The sequence below is a fragment of the Corvus kubaryi genome, unplaced genomic scaffold (genome assembly GCF_017639235.1).
Source record: "Corvus kubaryi isolate FWS band 111438036 unplaced genomic scaffold, C.kubaryi_AGA036_p1.0 split1-65, whole genome shotgun sequence".
Lineage (NCBI taxonomy): Eukaryota > Metazoa > Chordata > Aves > Passeriformes > Corvidae > Corvus > Corvus kubaryi.
The window spans coordinates 6,028,184-6,050,172 of NW_024582080.1; the positions used below are offsets into that span (position 1 = coordinate 6,028,184).

Genomic DNA, 21,989 nt, shown 5'->3' on the forward strand with positions numbered 1-21,989 from the left:
TGTTCGTACATAAATCTCAAATCCCATTGCAAACATGGATAAAGATCACTACACCATCACTGCAAATGGTGAATATCAGGTGCAAATAAGTGAAATTAGGGACAGGATGTGCCTCAAAGGAGAATCTCACTGGAAATGTCTTTAGCTTTATATACCTGTTCCTCCCAAATTCTCTGTATAGACCATAGAGAAGAATGAGCTCTTTCTGTGCACAAGCCATTTTTACCTTTTTCACACATTAAGATAAGATAAATAGTTTGAAGGAAGTACCTCTGTCTCTCCCTAGCATTCAGTAGCACCTAGGATTGATAGTTCCAATGCTGTTGCAGATAGGTGAGATGATTTCCATTCTTTATATCCAAAAATCCCAATGTATGTTAATAAATATTCTGCATGCACGATGGAATGGTGGCTGTGAAGGCAGGTCATCTAGATATTTAAGTTCTGATATGTCCTACTGAAGGCTGTTCTATAAAATCAGCCCCTCTGCTGAGACCTTTACTGTTGTGTGGAACACATGGGTGTGCCACTGACCCAGGTCTGCTTCTGCTGGTTTGAAACAAGCATGCTGCATCATTCCCATGTAGATTTTAGGTGTTGGAATACAGCTCTGGTTGGAATTTCCTCCCTAAAGTCTACCGAGAATTCAAATGAGAGCCAGATGAGTTTTTTCCTGTTCATTTAGAAGAAAAATGCAAAACATCATGAGAAACTTTAAAACTCCAACACTCCCTGAAAGTTCTCACCACAATAACATTTTCCTGAAGAAGTGCTTTCCTGTGGGATTTGAGCTTGCAGGTGATAAGCATTCATTATGTTTTTCTACCCCCAACGAGGAAAGGCCAGGTTGGTAAACAATTAATGAAGGAAATTCTTTGAAATACATTCAACAAATAGTAGCTTTGTAGTCTGTTTTGAGGCTAATTTTAGCAGCCTCAAACAGGCTTTGGCTTGGAGTTATGGAAAGATTAATGAAAGCCCCATCTCTCTTCCCAAAATCAGAGTCAGCCAATGGAGCACCACAATTATAATTTTCATCTTTTAGCAGTGTTGCCTTCCCTGCACATGCTCCGGTGCAGGTAAAGCAGTGGCTTCCAGGCTGATTTGTTTGGGTTGTTGTTTGTCCTTAAAGATGAAGCTGTACCAGAAAATATGGAACCATAATTTTCAGTACACCAATGTGATTCTTTAGCAATAAATAAGCTTTCAGAGCATAATGCCATGGCCACAGAATACTGTGGGTTGTGGGTTTCTAACTACCATTACAGTGTAAAAAACCACTGCAAAATGCAAAGTATCAGGCAAAACATCATGAGAAACTTTAAAACTCTGACGTTCCCTGCCAAATATAGCCCACCTCCTAAATCAAAATACTTTTATCATGTCTTCAGTGTTAACTAGTGGTTTCAGGGCAATATATGGGCTCTTAGGTGGTTATTTGAAATCTTTAACTGCCATTATGCTGAGATTTCATAGTCAGATTTAGTCTTCTTTCAGAAATTGAGCTGGGCTTTTTTTATGGTAAAATCTGTAGGAGAGACCATCTTTTGTAGGCAACTGCCTGCTTTCTGCTTCTGTTTCTGTCTGGAGAATAACTTATCTCATCATATTCTGACATATCTGAGGCTAGACCCTGCCAAAATCTGAAAGTGAAATAAACCATCAAAAAATGTCAGATTCTTAAAAGTGCAGACCAGGGTCAAGTCCAGAAAAAGAATATGCTTGGAAAATAAAGTTTCCTTCAAAGCATACACGACCAATTTTCAATCACTGTGTTTATCTGCATATCTGTATGTCATTATTGTAGCTCTGGATGGCCAAAAATGTCTCATGTCCTCAGCACATACTTTCATTCTCCTGACCTTGAGGGGACATAAACCCGGGGCAGCCCTGGAATCCTGTACTTCATGGAGCACAACTGGAGATGGGGAAGGGCTGATCCCAGAGGCAGCATAGCATCTGGCAGGAGGTTCCCTCTGGAGCAAGTCTGAGTGGCTCTGTGCCCCTGGGGACAGCTCCCACCTTGCACTGGAGGTGACATCCAAAGGAGGGAGGTGTCGTCACACACTCCTTCTGGGCAAGGGCAGCTGTTATTGTTCAGAGACTTCTCAACGACCAAATGGAAATTTGGTCAAAACAAATTGAACCCCAGGCCCCAAGATTTTGAATAGCAGTCATCTCTCATCTCTTCTTTAAACAGGGTATTTTAATTCTTTGCAGAATTACAGTGTGAAGCATGCTGCCTTCCATCTCCTTAATCCCCTGTAAATTTACTTCCAACAGCTACTGGCAAAATACAGTATGGCACTCGCACAGCACATGCTTCTTCAGTGATGAGCACAAAGCAACTTCTGTTCAGAGGGAATATGTTGCAAGCCCATAAGTGACACATTGTGAGTGTTGAAGATTATGAAACATACTCTGAAACTGAGCAAGCCATAAACACTTCATTTTTCAGAAATAGTCACATTGCTTCTGTCATTCTGCTTGGCAAGTGTGTGTGTGCAGGCTTGGTGCATCCACGTAGCACACGTTGAACAGGCACCAAGTGTTAAACCCGTGGTGTGCCAGCCGTGCTGTGGAGTTCAGAGGAAATATTTCAAGTATGCACTTCAATGGTCTTCTCAGTTTTTATAAAAACCCATGATCTTTATTGGTTTATTTTTAATTCGCTAGCCTCTCTCTTGGACTAAACTGACCTTAAATTATAGCATGGACTTACATTCATTGATCTCCTGGTGAATGCTCTCTAATTGGTCCAGAATCAGGTCACGGCTTAAGGCAAATTCTAACTCTAACTGGGTAATATCTGCTGGAAAGGCAAGTGTTTTGTGTCTGTCTGTGGGCAGATGATACTGTGAAGTAAGTGAATTTAGAGATCAGCCAATGGCTGGACTAAATCTTCTGTAGCACTAAAAAAAAACATCTCCAGTTTAAGAGGCCACCTGTTTGTTAAAGTGGTAAAAGAAGACCAGCTCATGCAAGCTAACTATGTGGCCCTCATGGATTTGGAGCATATTTTAAGCATAGTACACAGTTCAGCATATGTAGTCTCACAATTTTGCTTCCTAAGGAGGGAAGAATAATATTTCCATTTATAAGCTGAACTGTAAGTGTTAGGTGATGTGTCTCATTTCCCACGGAAAGTCTAGCTGGGCAAGGGATTAGTCATTTACTTTCCAAATATCTAGCTGCTAGCACTGTCTAGAGACCAAACCATCTTTGCCCACAGTCAGGCCAGTAATGATTCAGATGAGTGGGAATGTGCTCTCCAGCAGTCAGAGCAAAGGGACTGCATCCATGAGATGGCAACTGAAACTGTCCAAGTGACTTCCCATCAACTGTGGGAAGATTAAGAAATAGTTGAAATTCATCCAGCAAGTTAAAAAGTGACAGGGTCTGTATTTCACTGACATTTGCAGAGCCAACCCTCCTGTATTCCCTCCTGTTATCCAGCAAGAGATATTGACATGCAAATGGGAGGCTTGCGCTCCTTTGGTAGCTTTGGTGGCTCCTGACAGGTACCCCACAGATCCACTCTGGCATCTGCAGGGAGCAAGCACTGGTAGGTCTCCAGCCTTCCTGTTGTCTTCTTTCAGGCTAATATTTGGCACATAGCTGAAGGCCAGAGTCTGGCTTTATAGAGTGATAACTGCAAACATATAACTTATCTGAACTCTTTCATGCTATTTGATAAAAGAGCAATTTATGTCTTTCCTGCCTGTAGCTAAAAATAACAGGAAAAAAGTGTAGAGCGTTGTTAGTCCTGGGTGGTGTGCTAATTAGTTCTTTGCTAACTCTGCTTCATTGCTGGCAATGATTATTGTCAAGTAATGACAGGGTTCCTATGAATCTGGCTCCCATTTGCTCTGCAGTGTAACAAGGGTAAGGAAATGAGAAGTGTCAGTACTATGGATACCCAGTGTTACTTCTGCCATAGCAGAATTTTGTGTTACAGGACACGGTTATTTTGTAGAATGGCTTTAATAGATGGAAACAGACCTAGGTGAGCTGCAGAATGGAAAATCAGTATTTTCACTACATTAAATGTCTGTTCTCTACTTGGAGGAGCACATAAAACCCCCATATCCTCCTATTTAAAAATGTATGGAAAGGAAACTAGAGGCATCGGCCAAAAGGCTAAAAATAGTAACTATACCAACATAGCCAAGTTGTCTGTTCCTTCTTCCCTCCAGAATGAATGAATAAATGTTTATGTACAGCTATCATGTAAGAATTGCTTTAGCCTGTTTTCTATGTGTTGCTCTGTAGCCATATGGACTGCAGCTTTCATTGTAAAGGGGGGTGAACAAAAAAAATCTAATGATTTGTGGGAAGAAAAATCATGGAAGTTTGTTAGTTCACAGATCCAAAGTGAGTTCATTGGTAAAAGTATTGGCTCTGTATCATCCCTTTGGATTTTAAAGAAACATTTAGATGTGTAGGTACTGGATTGCACAAAAAATGTCTGCAGCCACCTGTTAGTACAAGACTGGATTGGATAAATCATAATCCAGTGTGCTTGAGGAGGTAAATGAGAGTTAAATACTTGGAACATCTTTGAAAATCTGCACCCTACCAGTTTGGAAATTAAAATACCCTTAAAATTCTGGCCTTGGATATTGAAAGTTATCTGTACCTATTCAGTAAAATTAAATAAAATTTCCATCACATGATGGCTGACGGAAACTGAACAGCTGTCTGAGCAGTAGCTCCACTGCTCTGTAAAAAAGAGCCTTAATTTGACTTTCCCACATTAATACTGTTTATGTGTTGCAGAGAAGTGTTTGAAAGGCACTTTCATAAAAATGGGTGCTTTTGTGAAAACAGAGTGAGGAAAGATGTTCTTTTTTTAGTAGGTGAGTAATTGTTTCCTTTAATCTCTTTGTTTTTTCTCATGACTCTACAAAGATCAGCACACAGCCATGTAATTAGTGGCTCTGGACTAGATCATGCTGAAACACACTGGTGTGACTCCACTGTTCTTACAGCACAGCATAATCAAAGCAAAGGGTAAAATTTAGTTCACAATAACATCTTTCCGTAAGCATGTGTTATTTCTTTCATCACTGAAATAATTTTAAAAGTTAGTGGAACTATCAAATATTGGAGGTCATCTGGTCCAACCCCTGCTCGTAGCAGAGCCAGCCTATCACGTCACACCTGGCACTGACATAGGATCAATCCAGCTCCAGAAAGGAAGGTAGACCAAGTTCAGAATGTCCAATAAAAGTAAATGATAATCGTTTTACTGATCTTCATTTCTTCATACAGTCATAAAAGACATCCTGGTAGCTTTCCTTAGTGATGTTCTTACAGTACATAGCAGCTGGAAAAAAGCATTAAACAGATATGGGTGCTTGATCCTCTGAGAAATAATCATAATAAAACAGTAGCTATCCACGAATAACCTTCATTTTATAAATGATTTTTCACGACAGTCTTGAAGCATGATGGAATGTTAATAATGTTGATATACTTCAATGGCAATGATAGCGATATGGTTGTGAATCAGAAAAAGACATCTGGGTTTGTAGGTACAGCTCTTGCCTGTATTTTCAGGATGATGTCAGCCCTCCTGTTCCTGGGCTGTATGTAGATGACAGCTTCTTACAAACTGTGGGAATAAGTCAAAATCTGCTGTTTGGGATTCTTTTTTGGAAGAAATACACAGGACATCTTTCTCCATAGGCCCTTGCATGAAAAGAGGTAATAAGGAAACAGTGGGATCTAAAGACAGATCTGCTTGTACTGTTAATCAGCTGATAACAGTAGATAACACTGATAACACCAGGTGAGAGCTGAGCACTTTGCATTGCATTCATTCTGCACAAGACATGGATTTGTACCTCGGTTTTGAAGATTTGAACTCTGCTATATGTGCCATGTTGCACTACAGATTACTTCTCACACAGAACTGCAAAAGAAAGTGTTTTAATCTTAGTTTATCATAAACAAGAAATGAGAAGTCTTTTTTATTAATACATCAAAGTATTATCTCCAAGGGGAGTTACTTTCATATTAATGTTAGGTGTTTAATATAAATTCACAGCATGAAGACCACCTCAGATGGGTAGAGTTTCTCTGATGTATATCTGATTGCCCATGTGTAATTTGAACATCTACAGAAGATGAAGGGCATAATCAAAGAATAATTAATATGTTGATATGGAATTATATTTTGTTCTACTTATCTGCATAATTCAGAGAGTTTGTGATGACAACATCTATCTTTTGGGGTATTGTTTACATTTTCACTCAAATTATAACATGAAGCATTCTCCTGCATTCCACGGTGCCTTTCATCTGCCAAGCTCCAATTACTGTCTGACCAATTAACTCCAGTACCGCACACATGCAAACCACATTGGGTATTGTGGAAATCTAAGCAAGGCATTGAAGTCTGAAACTTGACCTCCAGTTTAGGACACTGAGCTTGAAAACCCTGACTTCCAGAGATGTTAAATCTTTGTATTTAATTGGAGGAACGAATACGCATGAAAGTTGAAGCTAATGGTCAGAGCAGCACTACATCCTCTTGGGAGCCCTCTGAATGTCAGGACACTCCAGAGACCTTGTACATCTTGTATGCTGCTTGAGTTCAGGCTGTCTGGAAATCTCCCCTAGCCTTGCCAGAGATTACATTTTTCAAAACCTTGCAAGGACAGAGGGTAGCTGCAAGCTACATGTAGTGGGGTCCATCTGCTGCATCCAAATTCAAACCATATCTCAAGGGCAGAGTACCAGACAAAACACCTTGGGTAATTTATGTGCAGTGAAGAAACATACCTTGTGTACAGATTGAAGAATTTACTGCTCTAGTGATTAAAGTATTAGCAATCTAATAATAGAAGAATTGGTCCAGCTACAAAGATAGTAACACTTATAATTCCAAGTATAAAGTTATGGCAAGTTTCCAGTAGTGGCACAGTTGGAATTGATACATATGTATTTCCTACTAGCTGGTCCTGGTGTTATTAATGCCCTTCCTGTGACTTCTGGGTTCAAAAATCAATAGTGCTAGTTTCCCTCAAGATGAAAAGAGGTGTAGAGGACCTTAAAGCAAGTCTTCACTTGAAATTCTCCACTAAGAAAAGTATGATGTTGCTGATGGAGGTATTTTCCTCCTTACTGTTGGGTCAGTTCGGGGTTATTTTTACACACTTCTTGCAATAGTCAGAGAATCACTGAATGGTTGAGGTAGGAAGGCACATCTGGAGGTCATCATGTCCAACCCAATTGCTCGAGCAAGGCCACCTATAGCCAGCTGCCTAGGACTATGTCCAGGTGGCTTTTGAGTATCCTCCGAGGATGAAACCTCTAGCAGCTCCCTGAGGAACATGTACCAGTGCTCAGTCACCCTTACAGGAAAAAAAAAAGTGTTTCATGATGTACTGATAGAGCCTTCTGTGTGTCAGTGTGTGTGCCCATTGCCTGTCACTGGGCACCACTGAGAACATCCTGGCTCTGCCCTCTTAGCACCCTCCCTTCAGATATTTATGCTCACAGATGATATTCCACCGATTCTCTTCCCAGGCTGAACAGTCACAGCTCTCTCAGCCCTTCTTCATCTCTCAGATGCTCCAGGCCCTTAATCATCTTTGTAGCCCTGTGCTGGACTCACTCCCGTAAATCTACATTTTCCTCTTACTGGGGAACCCATAACTGGACCCAGCACACCAGATGTGGCCTCACCAGTGCTCAGAAGAGGGGAAGAATCACCACCCTCAGCCTGCTGTCACCCCTCCTAGTGCAGCCCAGCATGCTGTCTGCCTTCCTTGGCAGAAGAGCACATGGCTTATGTTCATGTTGGTGTCCACCAGGCACCCACGTTGTTTTCTGCAAAGCTGCTTTGTAGTCTTTGGGCTCTTTCACTCTTCAACAATAGTGATTCAGTAGAAGATACATGACAGGAATATATAACAGAAATATATACCATGAATAGATACATATAGCTGCAGTGTCACTGAATACTTATTAATAATGTCTGTAGGTATTGGACTAGCAATAGTACATTGCAAAAATCGCTTTATAACACATCCAGGGAGCAAGAAGTTTTCTAAATACCAGCTGGATTCAACATTTCCATTTTCAATGTGAGCTCAGCAGCTATTCCAGTCTTCAGGCCATTCTTTGGCCTTTCATAATACATGAAAATTTAGATGCTGCCTAGATTTCTTAGCTTGGGAGCCCAAAGGCAGAAACTTGTAAAAGAGTCTGAGAGTCTGTTTTCAAAATTTGTCCCATAGTGACTCTAGGAGTCACCAGAAGTTTTGACATAGATCGCAAGGGATGGGATCGTTACCTCTTCTCTACCTATTTGATAATGTTCCTTCCACGCTAAAAATACTATATACCTTATATTAGAGTCCTTAAAGACTCACATTTTCCAGACCATTATCCAGACACGTTTTTCAGTGGCATAGAGTGCTCATGTATCAGAGCTCTGTTAATTCTCAAGTCAGCAGTTCTTGGCTTTTGAGTGACAGGCCAAATAGGTGGGAAGGGCAGCATGGTACGGAAGAATGGATGGGTGGTACTCTGTCCTCCAAGTCTATACGAAGCCAAGACTCATGGGGGCTGTCAGAAAGCAAGAAAAAGAATATAAATCCTAATGAGGAAGGAGGAGGATGTGTGTAAATTCTTAATCACTTTAATCCATTAGCAATACCAGAGTATTTTTCTCAAGACTAAAGGGAGGAGAGCCTGATGTCCTTGTCAGCTCCCTACATATATATATATATAATGCGAATTTTATCTATCTCATAAATTCTGTTAGTGGTTTCAACTGGATAAAGTATTCTCCTTGTTTCTTGTCATAAACTGCTGCAGCATTCTTTTGTGCAGCTGCCTCATTTCATCCTAATGCAGCTGCATTTCACCCAGGAATGAAGTGATCCCTATATATAACTTTCTCTTCAGTTTTTATAACCGTTTAAAGTGCCTCAAGATGAGATGTGGGTAGCAAGCTATTGTTTTATTAGTGCCATCACAAAGTGCTGCATTGTACAAATCAATTGTAAGCTAAGAAGAAAAGTGGCTTCGAAGTGATACTTGAAGATAGAGAGAGATTTTTTTGGATTAGGAGAGATTTAAAATCCTATTTCAGGAATTTGAAAGGAAGATGGCAAAAAATGGGAAGTAAGTGTGGTATGGAGTAAGGTTGTATAAACTGAGTGGGCATTTGGGACAGTGGGTAGCAGAGATGTCAGAGAAATTAGTGACTGAAAGTTAGTTTTAAGTGTTTAAGTGTTTAGTTTTTAAGTTTTAAGACTTCAGAGTGGAAGACGTGGAAAGGAAAGGAGAAAAAGAAAACAGCAGTAAATAGGAATTATGATGATGATAAGAAGCAACCAAAAATCTCAAGAGTACACTCAAAGGAAGGCCTGAATCTCTTGTTTTTATCACATAACTGGGCCATATAACATCGATGGAATTTTCAGCGTCGGTTGGTTCTGCTGAGCATCTTTGCAGTATTATTAATGTTATGTCTGAAACTTTCAAATGTTTAAACCACTTGGTGTCCAAATCTCATTGCATTCTTACGTTTAGATGCCTGATTGTGCTGTACACCCTGTTACCAGAAGGAGTTCCTTGGAAGTCTACATAATGCAAGAATTCCCCAGGGAGTTGATTTTATGCTAGACTTTTAGGAACAGTAATGACTGCCTGGGAGGGTAGCTAAATGGTCTGAAGTGGGGGTCCCACAGATAGTTCTTACTCCTAAGGTCTTTATTGTGTCCGTGCATCCCTGCTGTCTTGGTGCGCTGGCTGCTTCAGTGGCCCCTGCGAGTCACCTCTCAGCTTACAGAGTGGAGTGTAGCACATTGCACAAAGGTCTCGCCTGCACTGCAAACTGTGATTGCCCTGTTGCTGTTTGCACAGCCACCTTCTTGTTATTTGCATGAGGAAACTCATTGTGTTGTACAGCTTACTCTGATATCTAGATGTAAAAAATATTAATGTTCCCAGACCTGTGCTTGATGAACCCGCTATAAATCTCAGCTCTACCAGTTTTACCAGTATCCCATTAATTTGGGGAAGGAATTCAGCATAATCCTTTCACCCAAAGGGGACTTAACTTCCTAACTTCTTGCTGGAATAGCACACCTTTTTTCTTGGGAAATGTAGCCTTGCTGAAGATAAAAGGCTGACGAGAAGTCTCCCAGCTGGGGTGTGCAGAAGTTGGTTGTGGTAGAGAACAAAACAATTGTTGTAGTCATTGAAATAAACATTTTTTACAGTCCCAGACTATGTCTGAGTAAGAGAAATGTCAGTAGCTCAGAAGGAAAAGTTGTATAAGGGATCATCCAACCAGGAAAAAGCATTTTCATAGCAGTGGCTTTAGTTTGGTTTCATTTGTTCCATTCGGGAGAATTCTTTTCCAAATCTGTAGTGGTAGCAGCTAGTAGTCAGATAAGGTTCCAGCTCCAACCCCTCTCCTGATACCTGTGTCCTTTGGCGATTAATTTTATAGATTGTGTTTGAAAAAATCTTCTACCAGTTCAGATTGTCCTCCTTCTTCTTTATTCCTCCTTTTTCACTAATCTCCCTGTTCTTGTGCTGGGTGTAGAGTGAATAGTAGTTCCCAATTTCCTATTTTGTGTTACCCCAGATTTTATACCCTTTTGGCATAACCCTTCCTTTATTTATCTGCTCTCCAAGGTAAACAGTCACACTCTTTTAATCTCTCAGCATACAAAAATTATTTTTTTGTCATGTCCATAAACGATCAGGCTTCTCACTTTCACCCTCTCTAAGAAGTCAGAGCATGAATGGACATCATCTGACTGTTATTCACCAAGCATGAAGAATTACACATAAAGAAACTACTCATGAGTTTGAAAGATCTTTCTCTATTGACATTTAAATTATATTCAGCCACAGTAGTTTAAAAGGTCCATATTTTATTGTAATATTACTAGTACCACAATATTCCACAAAAGGTTAAGGACTATTAAAATAACACTTTGACAGTTTTATTTGTCCCTTCCTTTTAAAACATAACCTTGTCTCTAATAGTAATTATATGGCATGATATAAAACAATTCCAATGAAAATCCACTCTTGAAAACCTTATTATCGGGATTTATTGATGAATATGCACCATAGTGCAGTAAAACATATAAATTCATTGTATGCTTATGGTTTATTTTATTTATTATATATTTGTACTATAAATGGTAATTTTATGGCTGCATGGTACAACTGCTGTTGCCTTATTATTGGAATTATTCTGGAAAAGTCCTACAGAGTGGAAGGGAATGGGGTAAACCATTAGACCTCTACCTAAAAGCATGAAAGGTTACTGAAAATTGTATCTGTCTTTATTAAATTGCATGGGGCTTTTTCCTTGGGGAATATGACAAGTTTTTAATTTTTCCATGCTCTGCACCAACTGCTTGCACTAGTGAAGTGAGATGATAATACAGTAATTAAGGTATTAACCTGCTCCTTGCAAACTGTAGATCATGGAATCATAAATCATAGAATGGCTTTGGTTGAAGGGACCTTAAATATCATCTAGTTACAGCCCCCCCTGCAGTGGGCAGGGACACCTTTCAGTAGACCAGGTCGCTCACATGTGCGCGCTTGTTTTGCTGTGAATTTCCTGTGTGACTTGAAAACTCATCTTTTCTCATATTTAAAAATATATTCCTGTTCTTTCCAGTTTAGCACCTTTACACCCTCCTGTAATCTAATTTCTTAGCTCTGAAGAAGCTTTGCAAATGCCACTGAGTGGAAACCTATCAGCCTTTAGTGTTACATCATAGCTGAGGGATGGTAGAGTGATGCATTTAAGTATCAGAAATTTGGAGTTTAGATTGCCCAGACCAGATTTCAAAGAGTGATAGTAACTGAGGAGTGGCATAGCCCTATTTTAATGGCCAGATATGTGTCAGGCATTTAATTCCCACCAAACATTCCTCTAACCTGCTTATGTACTTCTGAAGTGCTTTAAATCCCCATCTGTAAAATAAGGAGTTACATAGATAAGTATCCTAAAGAGTGTGAGATATAGGGCCAGGAAAGTAATGGCAGCCATTGCAGTATCTCAGACTAGGCTGCAAGAAGAAGCTGAAATATGCTAGAGCTGTTCTCCTACAGCTTCAGCCTGAACTGAACTTTCCTAAGGATCCCATCTTCCCTCATGAGCGCTCTTCTGGGAAGACATCAGGGCAGTGACATTGCCTGTTGATGACTTGACAGGTTTATGGGATACAAGGGATGCCTCAGGACCTGTGAGACAAGGCTGTCTCAGTGTCTACAGCTGCCTTGAGCATGCCTCAGATCTGACACCATCAGTGTTTCCTCCCCAGGAGTGTTCTCTGGTTTACCTTTCACAGAGGTCCTCAGCAATTCCTGAGAGTAAAAGGTGTTTTACAACCCTGGGTTCAGCTGAGCCTCCAAACTGACCCCAGAATACCAGGTAGATTTTGTTCTGGAAGATGCAGCACAAACTCATCCCTTGAAGGAAGGAATTAGACAAGGACCAGAAGTTGATATAACCTTTGGTTAGTAACACCAGACTAACCACCTGCTCACTGATGTGGCTCCACAGTAAAATACACTCACTCCTTTCCAATTAATTGATTAATCATTTTCTCTAACACTCCCAGATATTTTATCTGAATCTAGTAAATTAGATTTAAGTGGTGAGCAATACAGGGGGAATACTAAAGTGAGCATTAATAGTGATTTGTTACAGAGAGATGAATAATAAAGGTTATCACATAAAGTTGACATAAACACAATAATAGATGGGGTAATTATGTACCTTATTTATTCTAGTTGCTAAATCTTTCACTGCATTGTGCAAAGGGACATCTGAATTTTAAATAAAAATGTAGTTAAAAAAAAAAGGGAGAAATACCAAAACAGAAGATAGAAGAGACAGGGACAATGGCCGAAAGGCAGAAATAAGATGAAATACTGATATCTAGACAGGAAAAGGGAAAGGACTATAGTAACTAGGTCTTAGCATTGATATTTGTAGATGGTGATAAGATTCCAAGCTAAAAAATTATTTACTGACATGATTTTCTCTTGACAGAGCACTTTTCTCCAAACAACTTTTTAGACAGTTCTCCTGTGCTCCTTCACCTGAGGAAGGACTGTTCTAGTGGTCTGACTTTCTTGGGCTTGTTAAAATGCAGCTAATGTAGATTACACAGGACCCTTAGAGGATCTGAGTCAGTTTGCTAATCCAACCACAGACCATTCCCAGTTTTGGGGGGGTTAGTTTTTGACCAGCTTAGGGGGCTGAGCTGGGTGTCTGAAGGGTTAGCTGGTGTGGCACAAAGGGAGGCAGGAGAAGCAGCCAGCTGGCATTGGGCAGGCAGGGCAAGGCTGTCCCCTTCGGAGGCAGCTGGCTGCTAGACTGTTTTTCTAGTGTTGGGAAGAAACAAAGCAGTTTGTGAAGAACCAGAGAAAGTGTTGGAAGGGCAGGAGAGATGGCAAACAACTGTCTCCATTTCAGCCCCAGAGCAGCCAGAGCCACCCACGTGGTTTGTGGGAGACAAGCTCAAACCTGTTTAATACTGGAGATGGACTCAAACCCAAGTCCCAGCTGTGCTCTGATTATCTGTCACATCTCCTGAGTGAACCTCTCTCCTCATTTTGCTCTAAATTATAACTCACTACTAGTAGAAAAATTAAATGGAAAAGAGAGCTTTGTTTTCTTCCAAGCTTCAACTAGAAACTGAAAAAAACTCCTTAGAAGTCAAGTCCTGTGAGACATACTGATTGTTGTCAATATTTGGGGCTGAATTATTATCTAGCCTTAATAATTAATGATTGTTGTTAACTGTTGCCCAAGCAAGTGGAAAGCATTAGGCAAAATATCCCTAATTTTTTTTTCCAGCAGCAGAACAGAACAGTAGTACATAAGGACAAACCCAGCAGAAGGTGTGCTGGGGCAAGCAGCCTTTTGGTCCTGCCAAGGGAGATGCTGCTTGTGGGTCAGTGGTGGCTCACATGCTTCTGGTAGGAGCTGGAGGAACTGTGCCTCCTGCCAGCCTTGAGCATGTCCTCTCTGAAATCACTCTTCTCAGCATGGCAGCCCTTCTCTGTGCTGTTGACAAACTGCCTTGGTGCCAGCTGTGAGCACATGCGGTTTTCCAGATCCTTCAGTGTTACATCAAGACAGTGCATCTGCTGCAGGCAGGATCAAACCCCTGTGTTAGCCTTGACATGGGAGCATAACTGGGACAACACTGCCAAAAATATTTCTACAGCCCTTCATTGACACCTTCACTAGGGTCTTTTTGGTGCTGTACATCTCTTCCCAAAGAAGTCTTCACTGATGTTTCACGAGCAAGTAAGAAAAAGCAAATATTAGGATATGGGCACAGAAAGAGAAGGTTAAACTTAGCCTCTGAAATTGTTTTTCAAACATTGCAGTATCCAGTAATAAAAGCATCTATATTGCATTCTGAACTATAACTTGGATTACATGCCCAGGGCAATATAGTAGAAATCACCTTTGATGTGTGCTGAGGAGTGAATCCTTTGTTGTGCCTTTTCACCTAAACTGTAGGAGGGACCAAGAGGGAAATGCCTGGAACAGGTGCCCTTAGCCAGTGGGAAAACACTTGTATGAGCAAAGCCTGTTTTGGGCTGTGCCAGCAGCATGTTGCACTTCTCTCCTCCTGCTGTCCTCTGAATAAGACCAAAAAGAGAGATATGGGAGGGAACTGGGCACTGATCTGTGTCTTGAGACCCGGTATCCTGGAAGCTTAGCAAATCTTACTTAAGGCCAAGGTAGTCATTGAGGAAATGAGAATACTCCACAGAGATGCCTTCATGGAGGAGATAGAGTTCAAGTTTTGAGGGCAGAAATTAATCAGTCAATGATATTTGACTGAATAAAGTGTGTTGCAAACAACGTCACCAAAAAAAAAAAAAAATAAACAAAAAACCAAACACCCCACAGACCAAAAACACCACAAAAAAAACTAAAAACAAAACCCTAGAAAAGAGTGAGATCTACTTTCTTTTTTATTCCCCATAATTACTCACCCATTGCAACCTGAGATTTTTTAGATCTTGTTTGGGCTGCAGGAATATTTCTCAGCAAGCTCCTCTGAGCAGCCAACTGCAAAAAAACATTGAAATATGATAAGCATGTAAGAGCATTAAATGGTAGCATTCTCCATCACCCACAGACTCTGTCAGTTGTGTTTCCAGGCCAGATGAAGCTAGAATGTACGTACAGCTGTTCTGAGTTGTAAAATACGTTTTGAAACAGGATTGATTCATGAGATTGAATTAAGCAAAAGAAAAAAAGTGTAAAGACTTGTCTTTTTTCCAAGCATTCAATAGAAATAGTCTAACTGGAATATAATAGAGATGTGCTTTCAGCACACAGATGTGCAGTAGCGAGAGTCACGTTTTATGTAAGCTGCTTAGTCTTTTGTGCAGTGTCAAGAACTAAATGTACTTTCATACTCCATTTTTTGGCCTTGACGTGGGCTAATGTCAAAGCAAATGAAGACCTGGTGGTAAATCCTTTTCAGCACTGCTAATGAGTATGACCATTGTGGAGCTGTTCCTGGCTGTCTAATCATCTTTGGGAAATCAAGCTTTTGATACACAGACCTTGTATTCTGAATTTTGATTTCTGCTACAAACTTTTCTGGTCTGATTCATTATTTAGGGGATCAGGAAGGTATGCAGGTCACATCCTGCAGAATATACTCAAAGCAGATTTTATGGTGAGCTTCAGTGGGTAAAGTCATTAAGGGTATGATGAGTGTTCTGAACAGAATTACATGGGCAAAAGTTCACGCCAGCATCTCTTACCTATAAAAATGCACTTCAGTAGAAAACTGATTTACAACTGGAATTTTTTCACATGCAAGGCAGAATATGCAGAAGAGCAACTGAGCCTGATCATCTTCTTCCAGTTCCACTGCTTGCATTATAGTTAGGGTTTTGTATTATGGCTGTCTAGATTTTACAACCACAAATGTGCCAAAACCCTTGACTGGTTCACTCAGGTTGATTAATAAGCATCATAAAATGTCTACTTTCTTCAACACCTGCACACTCTGTTTCTTTGTGTTTTGCAAATGTAAGAGGTACAGATATGTGCTTTGACTTTGATCCTGTAAACCGGAACTGTTCAAGTGGTAGATCCTGCTGTAGGTTTGGACAGCAAAGCAGCTTCCCAGGTTTCCCCTGAAACCCACAATTGTGTGGATGAGCCTCTGTTTTCAGTTGTTCCTCCAGCTGGTCCAGGAGCAGCTGCACATGCAGGCAGTGCAGGAGCTGGGCAGAGCTGGACCCAGCATACTGCTTTCCAGAAAATGAACCCATGGAGCTCAATAAAAATAGAGATGCCCCTGCAATTGTCCCATCAGTATCATGACACCTGCACTAGGGTTTTCCTGGCAGAACTTTGCATGGATTTCACGTGGGATTCTCCTCGACATGAAATGTCAGAACAGAAGAGAAGGCAGTGTCTGCTCTCTGTCACCCCATTTTCACCCTGCTCCATCTTTACAAAACTTACCTTTGCGGGAGGGTAGATCACAGAATCACAAACCTGGCTGAGCAGCTTCTGCTGCAAGGAGATGGTTAACACTTCATCCCAGCCACCAAGTGGCTTTGTGCACTCCAGGGACCTGTGGAGACAGGCAGATTTCTTTAAGAGATTCTCTTCTGATGCTATAAAATGTGATTCAGAGTGATGGCAGTACTTTAAGCAGCAAATAGACACTACCAAATTTCTTTGTTATTTCTTTGTAATTAAAAGAACTTCTAATTCAAAATAACAAAGTGTGAACGTTTTTCTCTTTTCTCTTTTTGCTCAGAAATCGAAGCAAAGGAAGCATGTGACTGGTTACGTGCAGCTGGATTTCCCCAATATGCTCAGTTCTATGAGGGTAAGTAGGTCTTTCTCCTCTTTGTGCGGTTCTGAAAGTGCACTGGGCCCTTGCCAGGAGACCTTGCAGTTGGCCAGCTCCACATTTGACTGAGTTATGGCCATGGCTGGATGCTTCACAAAGCCTCAGCTGCTGGAGTCATACCAGTGCATAAAGAAAAGTAAGATTCTTACCCTCATAGCCTTGGGAAGTTAAAAAAAAAAAAAAAAAGGGACATAGTTTGTGTAAACCTCAATGGTTAACAAAAACAACTACAAAATATCCAAAGACATGAGTCTAATTTTTAGAAACTTTTTGTTTAAATTTTAGAAACCGTGTCTGAAATAAGATTAGAACACTAGAAGTTATTGAAAATTTCAGTCACGCCAAAAGTAAGATTGAAAACTCTGCAGTTACCAAAAGTGAATAATCTGAGTTGCACTTCACATTTGCAAAGTAAGAAAAGCTGATACTTCAGTGCTAACTCAATGCAAATGGTGGTGTCCCCTTCCTGGGTGTAAAGTTCGTGCCCAGAGAAGCAGTGTGCCTGAGACAGGGCAAGTGGTTGTACTGCTGCTGTGTTCAGGAGTAGTTTGGGGACTGGAGCTGGGTTTTTCCTGCTCTCCCCAGCTCAATGCTGAGGGAGACTGCAGCTAAGCCTCGTTCTTCCCGAACTGCATGGTCTCCCTGCCGGAGACACGGAGCCAGCTCAGGCCCGCTCAGGCTTATTAGCCAAAAGGCAGCTCTGCCAAGCACCTCTGGATACCTTCCAGGGTCAGCATGAGGCTGGAGGCAGCACAGATCCACGCATGGAATGGGGGCCAAGGAGCCTCATGGGTCAGAGCCAAGTCTGCAGGGAGTCAGCCCGGACACCATCCCTCCCCTCGTGTGGGGCTGAGGATGGCAGGGAGCAGGATGCTGAGGACACCCCCATGGCCAGCTGAGGTCCACCAGGACTCAGGTCCTGGGTCCTGTTGGGCTGCTCGGGTTCCTGGGGACAGGAGCACCATTCAGAGATGCTCAGGTGGCTCCACAGGAGGCAGGCAGACTCTATTAAATCCAGCAAGGAACTAAGACTAATAAGCCTGCCAAACCAAAACTGACACAAATGTGTATCTACCACAGTCCTTGGGTAGCCAGTAGTACTTCTGTGTCTGCCTTGTATTCGGAGTATCAGATATTGACTCCCAGAGAAAGGAGCATCTGCTGCCTGCTTAACTCTAAGGGATGTTCTCTCCAAAAAAAAAACCTGTGCTGGACTCCAGCAGTTCCCGTGCAGTCAATATGTGCTCTAGACAGTCTGTGTCTCTGAAAACAAGGTGCTTTTCACAGGCATCTATTATGTCAGTGTTCAGCAGTAGTGTCTGAAAATGCTGGCTGAAGTTCCTGCATCCAGCATCCTGCTGAGGTACCTAAGCATGGCAGAGCAGTCTGGAGAGCAGCCACAGCTCTGGAACCTGTCCCACCATTACATGTCACTTTTCATTACAAATGTCAGCTTCTAGCATGCTATTCTGGCTTTTTAGCTAATATTGGGGATTATAATTCAGTTTGGGGTTTTTTTTGTCTGTTATTTGAGTAACCCTCTGTCTGAAATCATTGCTATTTGGATCGGTTTTAAAAGCAAAAAGCATAGAACATTTCTGGGGCTTGGGCAAAGTCTGTCTAGCAAATGACTATTAAGTCACTGTAATGAGAAAGGAAAACCTCATTGCTCATGTAGATAAAGTAAGTGTGATGGTAATTCCCTGATCTCATTCACTTGTGCAAGGTGCTAGAATGAACAGCTAACAATTGAGTATTTTTTTAAAGCCAAAATGAAATAATTTTGCTCTCACTCTAATGCCCTGGACATTCAGCTATACCTTTAACAGAAAATAAAAATAAATAAGGTGTCTGAAAAGGTCACAGATACAGCTGGAAGGGAACCAGAGCTGAGTGAAATTGGTCATACTAGATTTCAGTGAGCAAGCACATGCAAAGCAATTTAGATGTAGACAATGTATTTTCATTTGAGTAGCAAGCAGTCATCTTAATATTGTGTCTCCTTTTACAGACTCCCAGTTTCCCATTGACATTGCTGCAGTAAAGAAAGATCATGATTTTCTTGACAAGGACCTTGTAGAACCTCTTTGCAGGTAAATAACACTCAAAGTTTCTTTTCTGATAATTTCAAAGCATGAGCTGATTTTTAACTGTTAGCATAGCAGCAGTAGAGATGTTTGCTTGTCCAGGTCAATTAAGTGATGAGATCCATAATGCCACCATTCTGAGTTAATTTCTCTTACAGAAAATGCTGCAGTAGGATACCCACTACACTCACAGAAAGCATCACATGATTTGGGAAGACCCAAATCCAAAGGATTTTAAGAACTTTTAAGTTTTTAAGAACTATCAGTAGTGCAAGAAAACCCTGAATAAATGGGAGTCACATTTAAGTTGCACATTAATAACTCTTATGTCTAAGTCCAACAGAAAAGATGAAACTTCAATGCATAGAATTCAGCAAGCCCTTTTCTCTGGCAGCAGACATGGTTTTCATGCTGCTGTGATTCCCTTGGTACTCTCTTTTGGCACCAGTAACAGAAGTGGGACCAGACCCAATACTACAGATCCCCCAGTACTACAGCTGCTGCAGCTGATCACTGCTTTGCCCCTCCCAGCAGTCCTGTGTTTGCTGTTTATCTTGCTTTTTATACTCTGTGATGAATATACCATATTGCATTGCTCAGGTCCTGTCCCCCAGGACTCAAGACACAGCAATTCTGTGGCAGTTTTGTAAAACCACATTGCAGAGACATTGTTCCCCTCTTCTTTCCACTGTGCTCAGCTCGAGCTGGGTTCTGCTCCTCTGCTCTTCAAGTCAGGACAAAGGAGCATCTGGCCCTTAACCAAGCTGACTTTATTACATGTTATGGAAACTTTCACAACACTGACATCAAGATAATTGGACAAGACTCTTCTTTCCCCTTCTGCAACTGTGCCTAAAGTCATCAGAGATGGCTTTAGGAGATGCTGTTCCACATCATACTGTGCATTGCAAGGATTAATGAGTCTGTGATGGAGGAATGCAGAGAAGGTTTCTGAGAATCACTGAGAATCACCAAAAATAGGGCTGGTTCTTGTGCAGCTCTCCATCCCAGCTATGCCCTCCTTCCTGGTGGATCCAGGTGGTTTCTGGGCACAGCTGTCAGATTGCTTTCCCCAAACTCCCCTGCTGGAAGTGAGACCTATTGCTTCTCATGCTGTCTATTATGGCTATGCAAATATTCTCTTTCTCTGTGTAGTAGCCTTTGTGTCTGAAGACAAATCAGTAGGAAAGACTTGGATCCTCCAGTGATCACTCTCACAAATGCCAGAGAAGAGAATAACTGCAGACTTGATCCACTGCTGTTTTGTGCTGCTTGGTGAGAGCACATTGCTATGCCCTGAGAAACCCTCTTCCCACACATATGTACATCCCCCTGCCTCAGTCTGGCATGATGGAAGACATACTTTCTTGTAGTTTGGGAACTGGAGAGTGATAGAGAACAGGAGATTGAAATCTCTTCCCCTCTGCCCTTTACCACAAAGTTGAAGGACCAATAAAAAATGCAAGTATGATGTCTGTTCCTGTTGCTTTCTTGTGAGAGCAAACAGTGAGATGTAGTCATTTCATAGCTCTGTGACTCTCTCTAATCATTTTTCTCTGGAGCAACTGGCAATGGTGGTGCTACAGTCACGGTCACCAGGCATCCAACACCTACACAGCTAAAAATGGGAACAGCTCATCTCTTGCTCTTCCAGCCTCTCTGTAGACTCACGGATACACCTACAGTTACACTGTGTTGATATATTCATGAGGATTATTTCGCAAGCTGAGAAGCTAGAGACTTGGTTGGGTTGGGGTTTTCTTCTCTTTCATTGAAATATGAGGGTTTGGAAAATTAACTAGCAGCTGGATAGATGCACTCATGGGGAAAAAAATGCCTTACATTAGCCTAAATCAAGGGATACTGATGAGACTTATAGAAAAAAGCATAGACACAGGTATTTCCACTCTTTAAAGATTAATGGATTTATTAATAACTTTTTCTGTAATTATTTTATTCAGAAGACAACACGTCTAGTTGAATTTTTGTTGGGAGTTGTTAAACAGCTTAGATATAAAAAAAGGAATAGCTCCTCATAATAATGTAAGTATTATGTACAGGTTATGTTTTCAGATTGCAGACATTCAGTTTGATGTAATTGAGCAGCTTCAAACCCTTTGCTGAAAGCGACCCGTAAAAAGCCCTTGTTCCAAATGCCAAGATTCAGATTCATCAGAAACAATGAACAGTGTCAGCTGCTGCCCCCAGTACCAGCTTTGTTACTCTATGAGCTATCAAACCAGCATCTTCCAAGTTTTCCAGTGCATTGGAAATCCTCACAGCTCAGCTGACCACTGTGGCCAGTTCTCTGCCCTTCCTTAGCTCTGCAGTGGTGTTACTGCAAGGTGCATGCTAACGTACCATATGAGAGCTGCAGGCTGCAATGCACTTCGAGGAAAGAGAAAAAGGCTGGTTATTATTTCTGTGTGCAGATTCCCAGGTTGGCAGTCAGACTTCCATTCTTCAGACATTCAAGGCTGCCCTCAAAGCTAGGCATGACCAAGCCATCACACTGACTAACAGTGCATTCAGCCCATAGTACTGAACAAAATGGGCTTCTCTTTTTCCTTTTGGAAGAGAATTTTAAAGCTGAAATGCCAGCATGGATAATCAGTTTGAGCAGTTTTAGCTCTGAATAGTAATAGCATAAACACTGAATTTCTCTGCTCTTGTGGGTTGAAACCAGACTCTCAATCTCATTTTATAATCAGTTTTCTCATGGCACTGCATTATACCAGACAACGTGAGGCACAAATGAGGAAGAACCTTGTTTTAAGGCAGCTGGTAGTATTTTAGTCAGAAAGTCTAGGACTCCCTATGGTAAAAGATTTCAGTGACCTTTTTGAGATATTCTAACATTCCTGCTGTTTACAATATAATTTGAAAATTTGGCAGAGTAAAAACCAAATTTGAGGCCTTTGGGTTAGAGGCATATCTATCAAGAGATTGCACTCAGATTTTATTGAGTAATGAACAATAGAGAATTGCC

The 21,989-nt window shown here is 41.2% G+C and overlaps 1 protein-coding gene across 12 annotated transcripts in view; it reads left to right on the forward strand.

The window, feature by feature from the left end:
• Positions 1-21,989, forward strand: part of STARD13 (StAR related lipid transfer domain containing 13) — a 324,425-nt gene that overhangs the window by 270,370 nt on the left and 32,066 nt on the right. For all 12 annotated transcript variants that reach the window (XM_042014115.1, XM_042014111.1, XM_042014112.1 and 9 more), the window contains 2 exons: positions 16,818-16,889; positions 18,925-19,006. In XM_042014115.1, the coding sequence (XP_041870049.1) occupies positions 16,818-16,889; positions 18,925-19,006 (154 nt within the window). The remainder of the gene's footprint in view (positions 1-16,817; positions 16,890-18,924; positions 19,007-21,989) is intronic.